This window comes from Cataglyphis hispanica, chromosome 1 (assembly GCF_021464435.1).
Source record: "Cataglyphis hispanica isolate Lineage 1 chromosome 1, ULB_Chis1_1.0, whole genome shotgun sequence".
Classification (NCBI taxonomy): domain Eukaryota; kingdom Metazoa; phylum Arthropoda; class Insecta; order Hymenoptera; family Formicidae; genus Cataglyphis; species Cataglyphis hispanica.
This window is the reverse complement of record NC_065954.1, coordinates 4,242,420-4,255,909: the sequence shown is the minus strand read 5'-3', so window position 1 is coordinate 4,255,909 and position 13,490 is coordinate 4,242,420. Positions and strand designations below refer to the sequence as shown.

The 13,490-nt window shown below is 42.6% G+C and overlaps 1 protein-coding gene across 1 annotated transcript; it reads left to right on the top strand.

The window, feature by feature from the left end:
- The first annotated feature begins 194 nt into the window (after positions 1–194).
- Positions 195–2,710, top strand: LOC126852908 (uncharacterized). The gene is made up of 2 exons (XM_050598196.1): positions 195–447; positions 832–2,710. Exons 1-2 carry the CDS (start codon positions 409–411, stop codon positions 2,572–2,574), a joined length of 1,782 nt encoding a protein of 593 aa, XP_050454153.1. The 5' UTR covers positions 195–408; the 3' UTR covers positions 2,575–2,710.
- Positions 2,711–13,490: the final 10,780 nt, after the last annotated feature.

Sequence of the window (13,490 nt, the reverse complement as noted above, 5' to 3'; positions counted from 1 at the left end):
TCTTCAAATAATTAAATTAAATTTTGAAATTTCTCGGAAGAAATCTTTTAAGAAAATATTTCTCCTTTAAATTCCATCATCATGAGAAAATCTGTGGAGGCTCGAGTAACGTTTCGAGTATGAATGATTCAGGTGGTACATCTATATAACTGCGTTCTCGAATTACCCATGATAAAGCCGACATTGGCGGTGTTTGAGTTACGTTGTTTGATCACCGGGCGAATGTTTAGCTGTGAGTAATGTCAGCATTCTGGCCGATATCTAGTCGGACGCCTCGACATTCGATAGCACAGCGGTGTTGCGCCGTCCATATGATTTACTTATCCGTCAGGTGAGAGACAGCCTCTTTCTGTCTTCTTTCGTGATTTTTTTGCGTGCGGTCAGTGCGGTGACGGCCGCGGCTACGAAATGATGTATACGTTAAAGACGAGCTACGCGGTGCTGATGGTGAGTGCAATCAATTTTAAAATATCTTTTAAATCCGACTTTTTAAATCTTGATATCTCTATTTCGGTCCGCGACAGAATTAATTCAGGCTTTCATCTTCTTATAATTAACGTCGCAGAGTTTGTCATATTGCTCGGGTCGAAATTGGAAAAAGCGGATGATCTACACATTTTCATATGGAATCCGATCCAATTGTTTCCCGATTGTTACGACACGGAACGCGCATATAAAATGCATTGACCGATAATTTTATATCCAACACCATAGCCTGAGGGCAATTCCGAAAATGTCGTTATAGTCTAGTTTGAATAAACTTCGATGCGCTGTACTGTAAACACGCCAGGCAAATATTCGGCAATGACGTGATCTAAGTCTCCCTTTCAGCTTCTTCTGTTTACTCGGACTTATGGCGATCTCTTCAGACACGCGGAGCAACCTCAGCAATACAATCCCGACGATATCGTCGATACAATACCGTCACTTCCGTGGTATCTCACATCAACTCAAGAGATCGTCCTCCATGATATTATCCTCAAGTCGATCTTCCCGCAGTCGTTTGATATCAAGGCAATCCAGAAACGTCCGTTGGACGCTTCCTTCTACAGTGGTCCGATCGCTGCGACGTACTCGAGCGATGGTGTTATATCGCAGGGTAATGTCTATCGTCTGCTCAACGGCCACTGGATGCTATGCGAGAACGGATGCGTCGATTGCGAGCCGTGTACAACACAAGGAAATCCCTTATTCAAATGGATCCTGCAAAACGTCAAGCAGTCGTCAGGTTCTGACCCGTTGCGACATGATTTCCAGTTGACTATAATCTTAAAAACAAATAATCCCTTCCACACGAACAACTTGTGGCCCAATAATTCTAATCACGTAATATCCGAGACGGAACGGAACTCAATCTTGGTCACTAAAACGAAACAAGATAATGGCTCAGAAAATTCTCTGCCTAATCACGAAAATAGTTTGTCCCAACCGAATTATCGGTCGAAGGATCTCTGGTTGACAGAACGGGATTCGATCTCGCAAGAAGAGAATCACATTCAAGGAAACGCGAGTACCGACAAGCCGCTCGAGCAAAAGTATCGACTCAGGAATATGAAATATCGATTACGGCCCGTGGAAAAAAGCGCGGAAGAAGCGAACCAATTGGCGCCCAAGTTGATCCTGGGAACCGATCAATGGGGTCAAAAGCATTTGATTCACGTGGTGCCGGCGAATCATCTGCCGATCAACACCTCGCATTTCGCAAATTTGCTTGCTCCAAATCACTCGATATCGTCGCATTTCGTGGCGGACCAAGCAAGCCGTTTGAATAATACCATTTCCAAGCACGAGAAGCAAACTTATCAGCGGATATTCCGGCGAGTATTCGACTCTCTGAATACGCACAGGCAATCAATCGAGAGTTTCCTCAAGTCACCGAACAATGTAAGCGAACAGCGAATAGCTTCCTCCATGGACAATATGGATGTTGCTGAGTTTCCCTGGCATCGCAATATAAATCACACAAATGCTAATTTCGAGTCATTTCGCCTTAACGAGACACTGCTATTGCCTTTTTATGCAACAAATAATGATGAAATAGAAAAAAATCAACAACATAGAAACAATCATGGCTACCAATACATAAAACCGCACGTTAATAATTATTATGGACATGCAAATAGAAATCAATCTAAGATATCGCGTGGTCAGATTCAGTTGCCAATAAATTTTGGTTTTGACAGAGAATGGCGAAAAGCACTCTTTAGGCCATATTATATTAATAATAAAAATATCTCAAAGATAAATTCATCGATTTTATCACAAAGCTCGGACAATTCTTCAATAGATGCTATTCCTAAGCTTGGTTTTAATAATAACTTGGTTGTTATAAACTCCGCGAAGCAAATTGATCCTAATGAAACATTCATTGATAAAGCAAATAACGATTTTATAGAGCCAAGCTCGATAATAATAAAACGCGAGAATGAACGAGCATTCAACTCGGAGAGGTTGCCAAGTGGCGATGCTAATCGAGAATTCGAGACTTTGCGCCATGCTTTCAGGATAATTACTACCGATTCGCCGGTAATTCAAAGAGGACATGAAATTTTAAATCGTACTACAGCATTATAAATAAATCAAAGACGTTTGCTGATAATCAGTAGTTAAAAAAAAAAGTAATGGTAGCAAAGGTGAATAGTATCTTAATTATGATATAATAATATTGATTATATTGATGTTATATGTAACGACATTATTACAATGCGAAAACTAGCGCATATAATTTATCTAAAATGTAATATAAATATTATTAATAAATAAACTATATCAAGATATTTGAAAGCGTTTTGATTAAAGGTAATTCAATTTTTCATTCTCGACTGAAAATGTACAATACATATAACGTGCGATGTGAAAAATTATATATTGAAAAAAAGAGATAGATAAAGAGAAAGAGACTTTATATATTAAAAGTAATTATATTAAGAGTAATTAATAAAATATGATATTTAATAAGCATTTTTTGTGAATCAAATTTTGTGAAAATAATTTGTAATATGTAAGGAAAATCATTAGTCGGCAATAATATTAATCGCAATATATGTGTTAGAGCATATATATGCGCTTTTTATCATATAAACATATGTAGATATGTCTAGAACTTAATGCAAAAGCATCGAAAGATGCATACGGGGGAAGAAGACGAGTGGCTTGAGAAACAGGGATAGGCTCGACGCTTATATTTAATTAAAGAGAATACGGGCTCGAGCGTGGAGAGAAAATCGGATGAGGCAGGTAGTGCTGGTTGAAGTTGAAGTCAGGCCTGTGTTTCTTGTCTAATTATCTACCCTCTTGTCCTGGTCGACCTGCCATCTTCACTTTCTACGTCTAATAGTTGCTACTTTTAGACAACTCACTTTCTTCTATCTTTATCTCTTTTTTCCCCTCCTCTTTTTTCTATATATTTTCTATATCTATTTTTTTTTAAATTTATTTTTATATCTATCCTGTTTTTTTTTTATATATTTAATATCCTATAGATTATATTTGTAGTATCTCAGCAAAGATCGAAAAAAATAAACAACCTTGTTCAACTATTTTCCTTTCCATACGTTCTTGATTTTAACTCGTCTGCTTGTCTACGCCATCCATTGCAAATCGCCGCGAGAATCGAGCTCCGAAAAGTTTTTAATTAAATCGCCGTTTCTTCCTTTCTCGGTGTTCAACAATGTTGATGTAATCAGGGATAAGATTCGTCGCCCTGAGCACTAGTGTCTGCATGGGCGACATAGCAAATTTTTAGACACTCTTTCTAATCGCTTTTCTTCGTCGCCCCCGCCCGACTTGTCTCTCGCTTGTCCTTCAACTCTGCACGTGATCTCGGTCGCCCTTCGTTCCCTTCCTTGCTTGCCGCAGTTGAATGGTGCAAAACGATCGACTCGATCCCTGGCAGATTGGTTTTAACGAGTTTCCTTTCAGCGCGGTTTATCGAGGAATTGCGGACGCTTTCGGTGAGCTTCTTCCTCTGCGTCTCCTTCTCCCCTGGCCGAATACGCTAGGGAAATTTCCACGGAAGATCTTAATTAAAGACGCCCGCCGAAAAATGAGAGCTCTCCCCCGAATTGAGGAGAAGGGCGTTATTGCCGCACCGACGCGGCGCGGATCCGATTATCGCACGGTCTGATCTATTAACTGTGTGTACGTAGCTTAAGGGGATTCTCGCGAAAGTTGGGCCGCGTTGCCGCTATGGCGCAAGTAAATACGCGACCGATCAAATTTTAGTTAAGAGCCCAACATTTTGCGATAAAACATGCATTTCATAGACATTTCAGATGGAAAATATACGAGGTTCGTAAAATATTTTTATTTTTATAATTATTTTTTGCGAAAGATTTGTCAATTTAATTGAACATAATGTAATCCTCGCCTTTAAAAAAATCATGCATTATTTGTAACATTTATACGCTATGCCAAAAATTTTTGTTTGTTGCTGTACGAAGTAGATCAATATCATTGTGCATTATGTCATGTTAAATTAAATTTCGATAAAAACCATCGCGTTCGAAACTTCCAAATGGAAACATTTCCATGGCGGCAATGCAAAATATTTATCATAGGAAAAATAATATTGCAAAATAAATTGTCTCCTCTCGAATTTAGCCGCTTAAATTCAACCTATTTTATATCAGTAAGCACCCTCGCACGTATATTCGCACGTAACTTGGAGATAAGCGTACAGCCAGTGCCGTAAGTCTATCGAGCTTTCAGACGGAAGGAAAAAGTGGAGGAAGCGGAGACGAGATTGGGAGTAGGAGAGAAAAGAGAAGCCCGGCTTTTAACAGTAAGACGATGGAGAGACGGGGACCCGTCTGATAGGAGATTGACGCTCTAGCGCGTGAGAAAAGAAAAGGGAAACAGGGCTTACTAAACGCGTGGCGGAAAGGGCGTTTTCTCCTCCGTTTTCAGATATTTAAATCCGCGAGAACGACCTCGAAGGTTCCGCTCGCGAATCACCAATCTCTCCTCCTCCTTCTCCTTGTGATCCGAAATCTTGCGAGAGCGAGAGGTTGCAAGGCGCGGCGAATCCGCTCCTGTCTGGTTTCTCGTTCTGGCTCGAACGAGAACGGATGGAACGCGGTAAGGGAAATGGTAGGAAGGAGTAGTGAAACGGTGGGAAAGATAGGAAGAGTGCGGAGTGAGTTGTTCGAGCGTGACGTGTATTCTTGTCAGGGTGAAGCCGAAAGACGTAGTATACAGCAGACTTTACAGGCCGCTTGTTGGAGAGGAAAAAGAAGACGACATGAGCGAGAGAATGAGGAAGGAACACCAGGAAAGAAAGAGAGAGAGAGACAGCGAGATAAAAAGAAAGTGATAGAGAAATTGGGGAGGAAGAGAGGATCTTCCCGGTATGTACTTTTTAATGGTGTGGGTGTGTCGGCGCGGATGGAGGAGTAAGTTTTAAAAACATCCCGGCCGACGCGCCTCCGTGGTGCTGGTTTTATCGCTGCCTCCTGCCTCCAGGAGGACTCTCTTTCTTTCTCTCCCCCTGTACTTTCTCCCAGACTGCGTTCTGTAAATCCCCCTCCAGGTAAAGCCTTCCTCGCCCGTCGCGGCATCGTCGGAGCACTTGCCTACGTACGTACTGTCGGCTGTAAATCCACTGAAAAGCATCTACGGGTATCAAGAAACAAGTCTGGGCCGCAACGACGCTTGAGCTTTTAAACCTGCACGAGAGCGTAGCGTGCAATTTCGTAACGATCTGCGCACGCAGGTGTTATCCGGGTGGAACAACGAGAAAAAGTTGCCGCCTAAAATGCACCCCACGATACGCTCGAGAGAGTGCTTAAGGTTTTTTTATTGATCGCATTTGTCATTAAACGTACAACGTGGCGAAAATACCCAGGAATGAATATTCATCGGTATATCCGTGTTTCTATCATAGCGGAGTGAATAAAATTATGACGAAGCAGTTTCGCATTATAAGAGTTCATAAAACAATGCTCTTCACTTTATATTTTAAAGTTGCTATAAAATTGTGACAATTAATAAAGAGCATTTATATTTATATTTATATATATACTGTATATATCAGCATTTTAAGCAAACTTTATATGTATATAAACTGTTTTTCTTAAAATTATAATTTGCGACAATATTTAAGATAGAATTCTATTTCTACGAATAATTTTAAACATATGTCTCAATGTACTATCCATGTATACTCTAATATATATATATATATATATATATATATATATATATATATATATTTTGATTTCTATATGTATATTACGTGTTTAAATGTTTTCTATATTGCATGTCATATAAAATTTCTAAATAGAATTCTCTGACCCAAATTTTGTATTGCAAATTATAGATCGTCTATAAAAAGCGAGTTTTATAAAATAAAATTTATTTTCGTTATTCTGATGTCAATTTATTTCGATAGTTAAAACCGTTAACTGGTAATAATATTTTATTCATCGACCTTTTGTCCGTACCCAATGAAGTATTCATTTGAGTACAGACCACGCAATAAATTACGTGCAACAAACTGAACTACAAGGTGGCCAAAGAAGGCGACTAAGAGACGTTTTTAGAGTAACTTTGGCGCACCGAAGGAGCGAAACTCCTTCTCTCCACCATCTCTGGCTGGAGTTCGTCTACTTCGACGTTGCCGCCTTCACGTCATTCTGTCGGCCTTTTTGCTTCGAGATACTTTCCCTTTGACCGACAGGAGTAGATTGGATATTTTTCCTCGTAGAGCACCTGGGTTTTTCCTCGCTACTAGGCGGTCCAACATGAAACGCGACTAGAGGTTCGCCTTTGCGTTTCGCGTTCTACCCGAATTCGCACACGCACGGATAGCGGATACAGGCTGCGCGAAGCCGAAGGTGATGCACAATTCGCAACAACCAAATCGGCAGTCGGTGCCGCGTGCGAAATAACTCGTCGTATAAACATCCTATTTCGTTTCCCATTACGTGAACGTCTGAAGCATGCGATTTATTTGCTTTATTTTTCGTACGGAATGTTCTTTGGCAGAACCTCAAAGGCAAGTCGGGTTCGCATTCGCTCCTTCTTCGCCCTCCGTCTCGTTCCTTTCTCCATCTCTTTTTTTCTCTCTCTTTCTCTTTTTCTCTCTCTTCTAGGCTACCCTTGCCGCTCTCTCGTAGACCGACGACTCCTCACATATGATTACCATCGATGTGAAGCGAGCTAATATCCGAATTTTTGCGATTCCTTTTCCGGGATATTGAAAGCCATTTTCCTCCCACTCTATGCCTTGTCTTCTCCCATTCCGAAACTCTGACTTCCTGGGCTCTCACTCGGAATATACCGCTTGGCCTTTTTATGGATTCATCATAAAGATTGAGCCAACCAAAAATGGCCAGAGATATCGATCGTGAAGAAATGAGAATGCGGAGTTATTTCATTTCATGAACTTACAACTACTCGACTTGCCAGATTGGAACGGGAAATTTTACGATCGCATCGTCCGATTAAATCGGGCAAGAGCCGAATATCACCGTGATGCGTACCCACGAGTAGTAATTATATAATCGGTCGTGCACTCTCTGCGGTAATGTTTGATATCGATGCATATAAATGCGATTCCGCGCGTAACTATGCGTGAATATGAAATCGCTATTACGGTATTAAATCGATGCGATAATAACTACGACGATTCCAGGCGATTGCTATTAATAAAGGCAATACCGCAGACATTTATAGAAGTGTGACATTATTGTACATTTATGTAATAAAATGTATGAAATTTTTACGCTCGCTTTGAAAGAACGTTAATCATTTAATCGATCAAAAAATTTAAAAAATAATTACTTGATAAAGCGTGCAATACAAATCGAGTCAAGCTATTGTAAAAACTGTAGATCGAAACTGCATGTTATAAAAGACATTAGGTACAACGACGTAATAAAAGTAGGGTAATGAACATATTCTTTAAAAGTACAACTTGTATGAAATGAAAGAATTTCTACGGCTTTGAAGAACGTACTGTGCCCCCTGGCTGACGTTAAAGTGGAGAAGGGACGAGGCAATTGTCGAGGTGCACTTATGACACAGCGCGATCCGGAACAATTGTCGGATTCGCAATAAAATTTCACTTATATACGTATTTGCCGACGAGATTCCCGAACGCGCCCGGTGGCGAACAAAAGAGTGTTGCGGGGGAAGTTTTTCCCGCGAATACTCAACATCTCGCCGTAAAGAAACAATCGGCACTTCCGTACTTGTATACCTCCTCCGCTCCACGGCGAATGCAATCTGCGGGTTTTATCCCGCGGCGAAACAAAGCTATTTTTCCGAGGCCGGGCGCGCGTGCGGCACCACCGCCCCTCGACCGTTAAAAAGAAATGTCATTAGAGTTCTCTTTTGTGGGTTGACCCCGCGAGTGTGATAGTCGGGAAAATAGGTTAATAGAATCCTAATACGAGCGTCGGGCCGAGCGCCGAAGCGTTTTGTTCTCCTCTTCACGGATAAGCGAGATCGCGGTTCTACTTCGTTTCTCCATCAAGAAAAAGATGCAATTGGTTCTTACACGCGGACGTATAATCGCATCAAACTTTCAATCGCGTGCTTTGATCTCGCGGAAAATCTTCAGCAACGAAGAAACGAAGCAAAAATGAAAAGGCGGGCCGGTTCATTCACGTTGCGAGAGCGCGATTCTCTTCCTAGGATTGCGTTTTCTGCTGCGATATCAGGTCTGTGTGAAATAGTCATCTGATATTACTGCACTGAATTGATGCACTATTGCAAGTTTACTTTTTCCTTGGAAATTTCTGCTTTAATTATAGAGCGGCAATTATAGAGACGCTGTAGGACAGAAAAATTAACAATGCCATTGTTATATTTGGTGACAGCCGTAATTGAATATCAAATTTGGAGGTTGAAGCGCGTTTCGAAACGAGATCGTGTGACTCATAGAAGTGACCTGCTTAAGTCACAAGAAGAGAAACGATCACGGTCGCGCTGAGGGGCAAAGAGAGTAGAAGCGCGGGAGCAGAAAAGAAGGTAAAATTCGATGGCGAAGAGAAAGAGGCGAAAGACGGCGCGAGAGGAGGATTCTCCAGAAAGTCGACGACTGCAAAGTCAGACACCCAGAGCCGCGTTATTTCCAGGCCGACGGTACCTTTTGATCTTCCAAAGTCTAGACTTGCTTCAGTCTTCCATCCTACGGCTCGGCAGTCGTGCTCACTAGGAAGTAAACGCTTCGGGACCGACTTATCGAAACTTTACGGAACTGCGCCGATATCCGACCTTTTCCCTTTCTCTCTTCCACCTTCCTTCCCCTTCGCCCGTTTCGCCCTTCTTTCTTCCTTCAATCTGCTCCCCGCCACGATTCCGAACCCTCGTCACTATCAATCCTACAAAGACTTTTTCCCTTCTTGGGCCCCGCCGATAAATCGCATTCCGGTAGCCGTATTTTGCTCCAGGCGTTTCTCTTCTTCTCTATCGCTCTCGCCTTCTAAGTCATCGATTTGTTCTTTAATGACTTATTTCTTTATTTAAAGCAAGGATGTATATCTATAATATTATGTTTTACAGAGTTCTCGCAACGCTAACAAATCTTTACTTCAGAAATATCGGCTTGCAATAATAAGATAAAGAAAAACAATTTTCAATGTGTACACATGCATCTCGTCGTTAAAAATAAATCTTTGCCGTTACCCTCTATCTTTTAACCGGCATTTACTGTTACAATTATCGTTTTTTTTAAAGATCCGGGGGCAGTCCGGGTTTACCGAATCTCATCCATATTCCTCACAGCTGGCCTCGCAATTCGCTCGACTACGGTCGACTTCGTGGTCGGGTTTCGCCGCACCAGTGTATACAAAGTGTTCCATTGAATGACGTTAATAAAACTAGGCTGTGAACTGGAATGGAGGGGAGAGAGAGGACTTGTTGAAAGAAATCAGGTCGCGCGGATCCCGTAGACGATCTAAATTGAAATCAGAGTCGCTCGCGATCGCACGCAGGCGGATGCGAATTTTGGATCACACTCCTTCCGGACAATCCCCGCTCACCCTTCCCAGGCGGTCCGTACCAACTCAATTCCCCTCTTTCCTTCGTTCTTTCCGCCGCCGCCGTCGTCGTCGTCGTCGTCGTCGTTGAGTAACCTTCTGCTCGCCGTACAATCCGCCTCGCTACTTACGTTCGGTTCCGGTGAATTAAGCCGCGAGGGAAGTCAATTGGAAAAGTTCTTATTGGCTCGCGTTTAGGAATTCCACGACGCCAGCCCATATAGTTCGATTTGTAGACGGACGCGGCTATTTCTACACGGATGAAATCGTGCGAGACAGGCGAGCTGACGCTCTCCCGAATCGGATATCCTTCGCATTCGATTTCATCGGGTTGCGCGTGAGTGTCGCTCCTTCCCTTGCCCCCATCCTCCTCGTGTGCTTACGATTAGCATTTCATCTGACTAAGGGGATATAAACCTTTCCAACTTTTTACATGTATTCCTCCCCATTCATTTGCTCGATTGGCTATCAATTTTGCTGTATATCAAATGTCTACAAAGTAATATTGGTTTGTGAACTTCTGAAACTGTATTAGAAGGAAAGAAAGAAAGAGATTCTTTATAGACATAAAATCCAAGCATCCCATTCCGAAATTGGCGATATTGCTAGATGAAACGTTTCGCGAATAAAGCTTAATATATCAAAAACATAAAATCTTTTAGATATTTTTTCTCTCTCGTATTATTCATTCAAATTCGTGGAAATTTCATCATCCAATTGACTATTACAAAAGCTATTGTTTTATTCCGATAAAATCGCTTGTATGAAACATACGTCGTTTTGTATAGTTGGCACGTTAAAATTAGTATGTAACGAATCGCGCGTGCAAATAACGACCTCGTCTATATACGAAACTCGTTACGCGCAAAAAATAAATAGAGCACCAACTCGCCACGCCGTATACCTCAGAAAAATGGCCAGAAAATGGTTCGCCATTCACACCTCGATATTTTCCCCGGGCGTATAAAAATATGCGCTCGTCCCTTGCCGACTTCTCTCCCTGTTTCTGTTTATTTTAACGGTTTCGCGCATTTATTTTCACCGAACAATTTCGAATTTTAGTTTTTGCACCAGCCGATTCGAGGACAAGAGCTCGCGGTGGAATATGCATTTTCGACTTTTACCAAGAGAGCTCTGGAAAGAGAGCGAAACGAGTTAAGCCGACTATTTTTGCATCGAGCTAACGAACGATCCGTCGAATGTTCCGCAAAACATACGGCCGGCAAGAAAGAGTAAATCGCGGCGAAGCAAGAGATATACAAGCGGCAATCGCATCGAGGATTATCCGTTTCAATTCCATTAAATGCCCGCGCGCGTTTTGTACATCGATATACAGTCAACTGTGTGCGAGCGAGCGCGGTTAAATTCGGCTGCTCGGTCCATGGCATTATTAAATTATTCTGCCGTTTCGCGATTACATACGGCATAGTTGCTACACTGCCCCGTCGAACGCGAAAAATCGATTACTCGCGGCCCGTCGCTGTCGTTCCGCTGCCAATCGCGCGCGGATCGGCTGCGAATCGTGCTTCGCGAATGGATGCATCGTCCTGTCGCCGCCACCATCTCCACCGTCCGTCGATTCTCGCGAAAATAAATTTTGCAAAACGCCCGCGCGTGGCCGTTTAAACGGCCGGAATTTTGGGAATACTTTACGACCCGTGGTGCAATCCGATATTTGTGAAATACGAGCGATATGAGATTCGAGAGTGCGCGCTGGAGAATTAAAAAATATATATATATATATATATATATATGAGCAACAATGATCGTGATTGGAGTCGACTGATCTTGATGCGTCGCGGACAAAGCGAACAATAGGCAATCGAAGCCTCCGAAAGAGCACGTGTAAGGAAACATGGAGAATAAACTCTATAATAATACTGTAAAATTTTTACAGCGAGAATAATCGGTCAAAGGTAACAATCAGAGCTAATTGCGAAAGCGCGCCGCTTTTATATCAATATGCATTTATTGCGCGAACTGATTTATGCACCGCGGCAAACAGCTCGAAAAAGGACGGCGTGCGTACGCGTTCGTAAAATTGATCGGCGAGAAGCGTGCGCGAGAGAATCTGGCCGGGCTGATTGTAAATTGTAAGCAATTTCGTAATTGCGTGGACAAAGCAATTAAGCCATTTGACCGACCGTGCACGGGGCGAGGCGAGGCGAGGTGCTCCGTGACAAATACATCGGCTGACGTTATAACCGCGCAAACAGAGAGCGATAATGCAATTTGGATAATACACGATGGCCGCCGCGCTGCGCCAGGTGTAATGGCATGAGCGTAAACACAACGCAACAAAGTTGGATCACTTGATGAAAATCGACGGCATTGCAAAAGGCCAAATGTTATTCCATCGACGTGGCATCCATCCCCCGTGTGTGTTCCTCTCCCCGTAAAACGTAAAACTGAAAATCTATCGCGACGTGACTGCAACATTTCGCGAAGCGCGCTCGCGCTGTTTTTATTGCGACGTAAACGCATTGTGCACGACCGATTTGCAGCGAGCATATCCAGGTGCATACATATTTTTACGAATTCGGTAATGAATTTGGATCCCTTGTTTGGACCAAGTTGTAATAGCGCGCTGACCAAACAATGTTAACGGAGTGTCCGTCATGGTTACCGTCTGCATGCAAAGGACTCCATTCCATGCCATTTAATCGCACGAACGACTAATTTTATTTGACATGCGCGAAATTTTGCCCCAAACCACCATCATCCACCTTAGACATTCTCGTCGGTGTGGAACGCGCCATTATCCCGGGACTTCGAAGCTCGTCATTCTCTACTAAATTCCATCGCCGAACCTCGAGAAGACTCGAGGAGAGAAGGAGAAGGAGAAAGGGGAGAAGCAAGAAACAGATGGATAATAATGGATAATAATGGATAATAATGAGACTAGCTGTTTTTTAATTTCACCGAATATCGCGTTTCTGCCATTCTCGTTTGTAAAACGAGAATTGCGGCGGAACATTGGGATTCTACGTCGTCAACATTTTTTCCTTGAACAATTCTAGCTTGGCCAACATAAAACTCTGCGAAATGACCCATAAAATCGAACATTTCTCCGATATAAGTATGCGCATTCAGGTGCGGTTGCATTCAGCCGGATGCACGCGTGCTCTCTCCGTCAGGGAAAGAACGGGATGGACATCGGGAGGGGTTGAACGGAATATATACACAACTCTCGTGAAGGGAAAAGAGCGATAAGGGAGAATGCGACTAAAGGGTTTTTGGCGGAGCAGATGACGCGGATCGAACATGTATACGATGATCCCGCGTGGAGCGATTTTAACGCAAATGAGAAATGTTTTTCTTCTTTCTCTTTCGCTGCAATGATAAACAATCGAGATAAAGGATTTATAGTCACGTGGGAAACAGTTGCCATAAAAGTCTCGGGTTGTTTCCAATCTGTCAACTCTCGGTGCTGTCAAGTCGGAGCGAGACAGAAGCTTGCCGAGCTCCCCTCGACGTTCTTTGTCCCTCGGAGCTGCTGTTTCG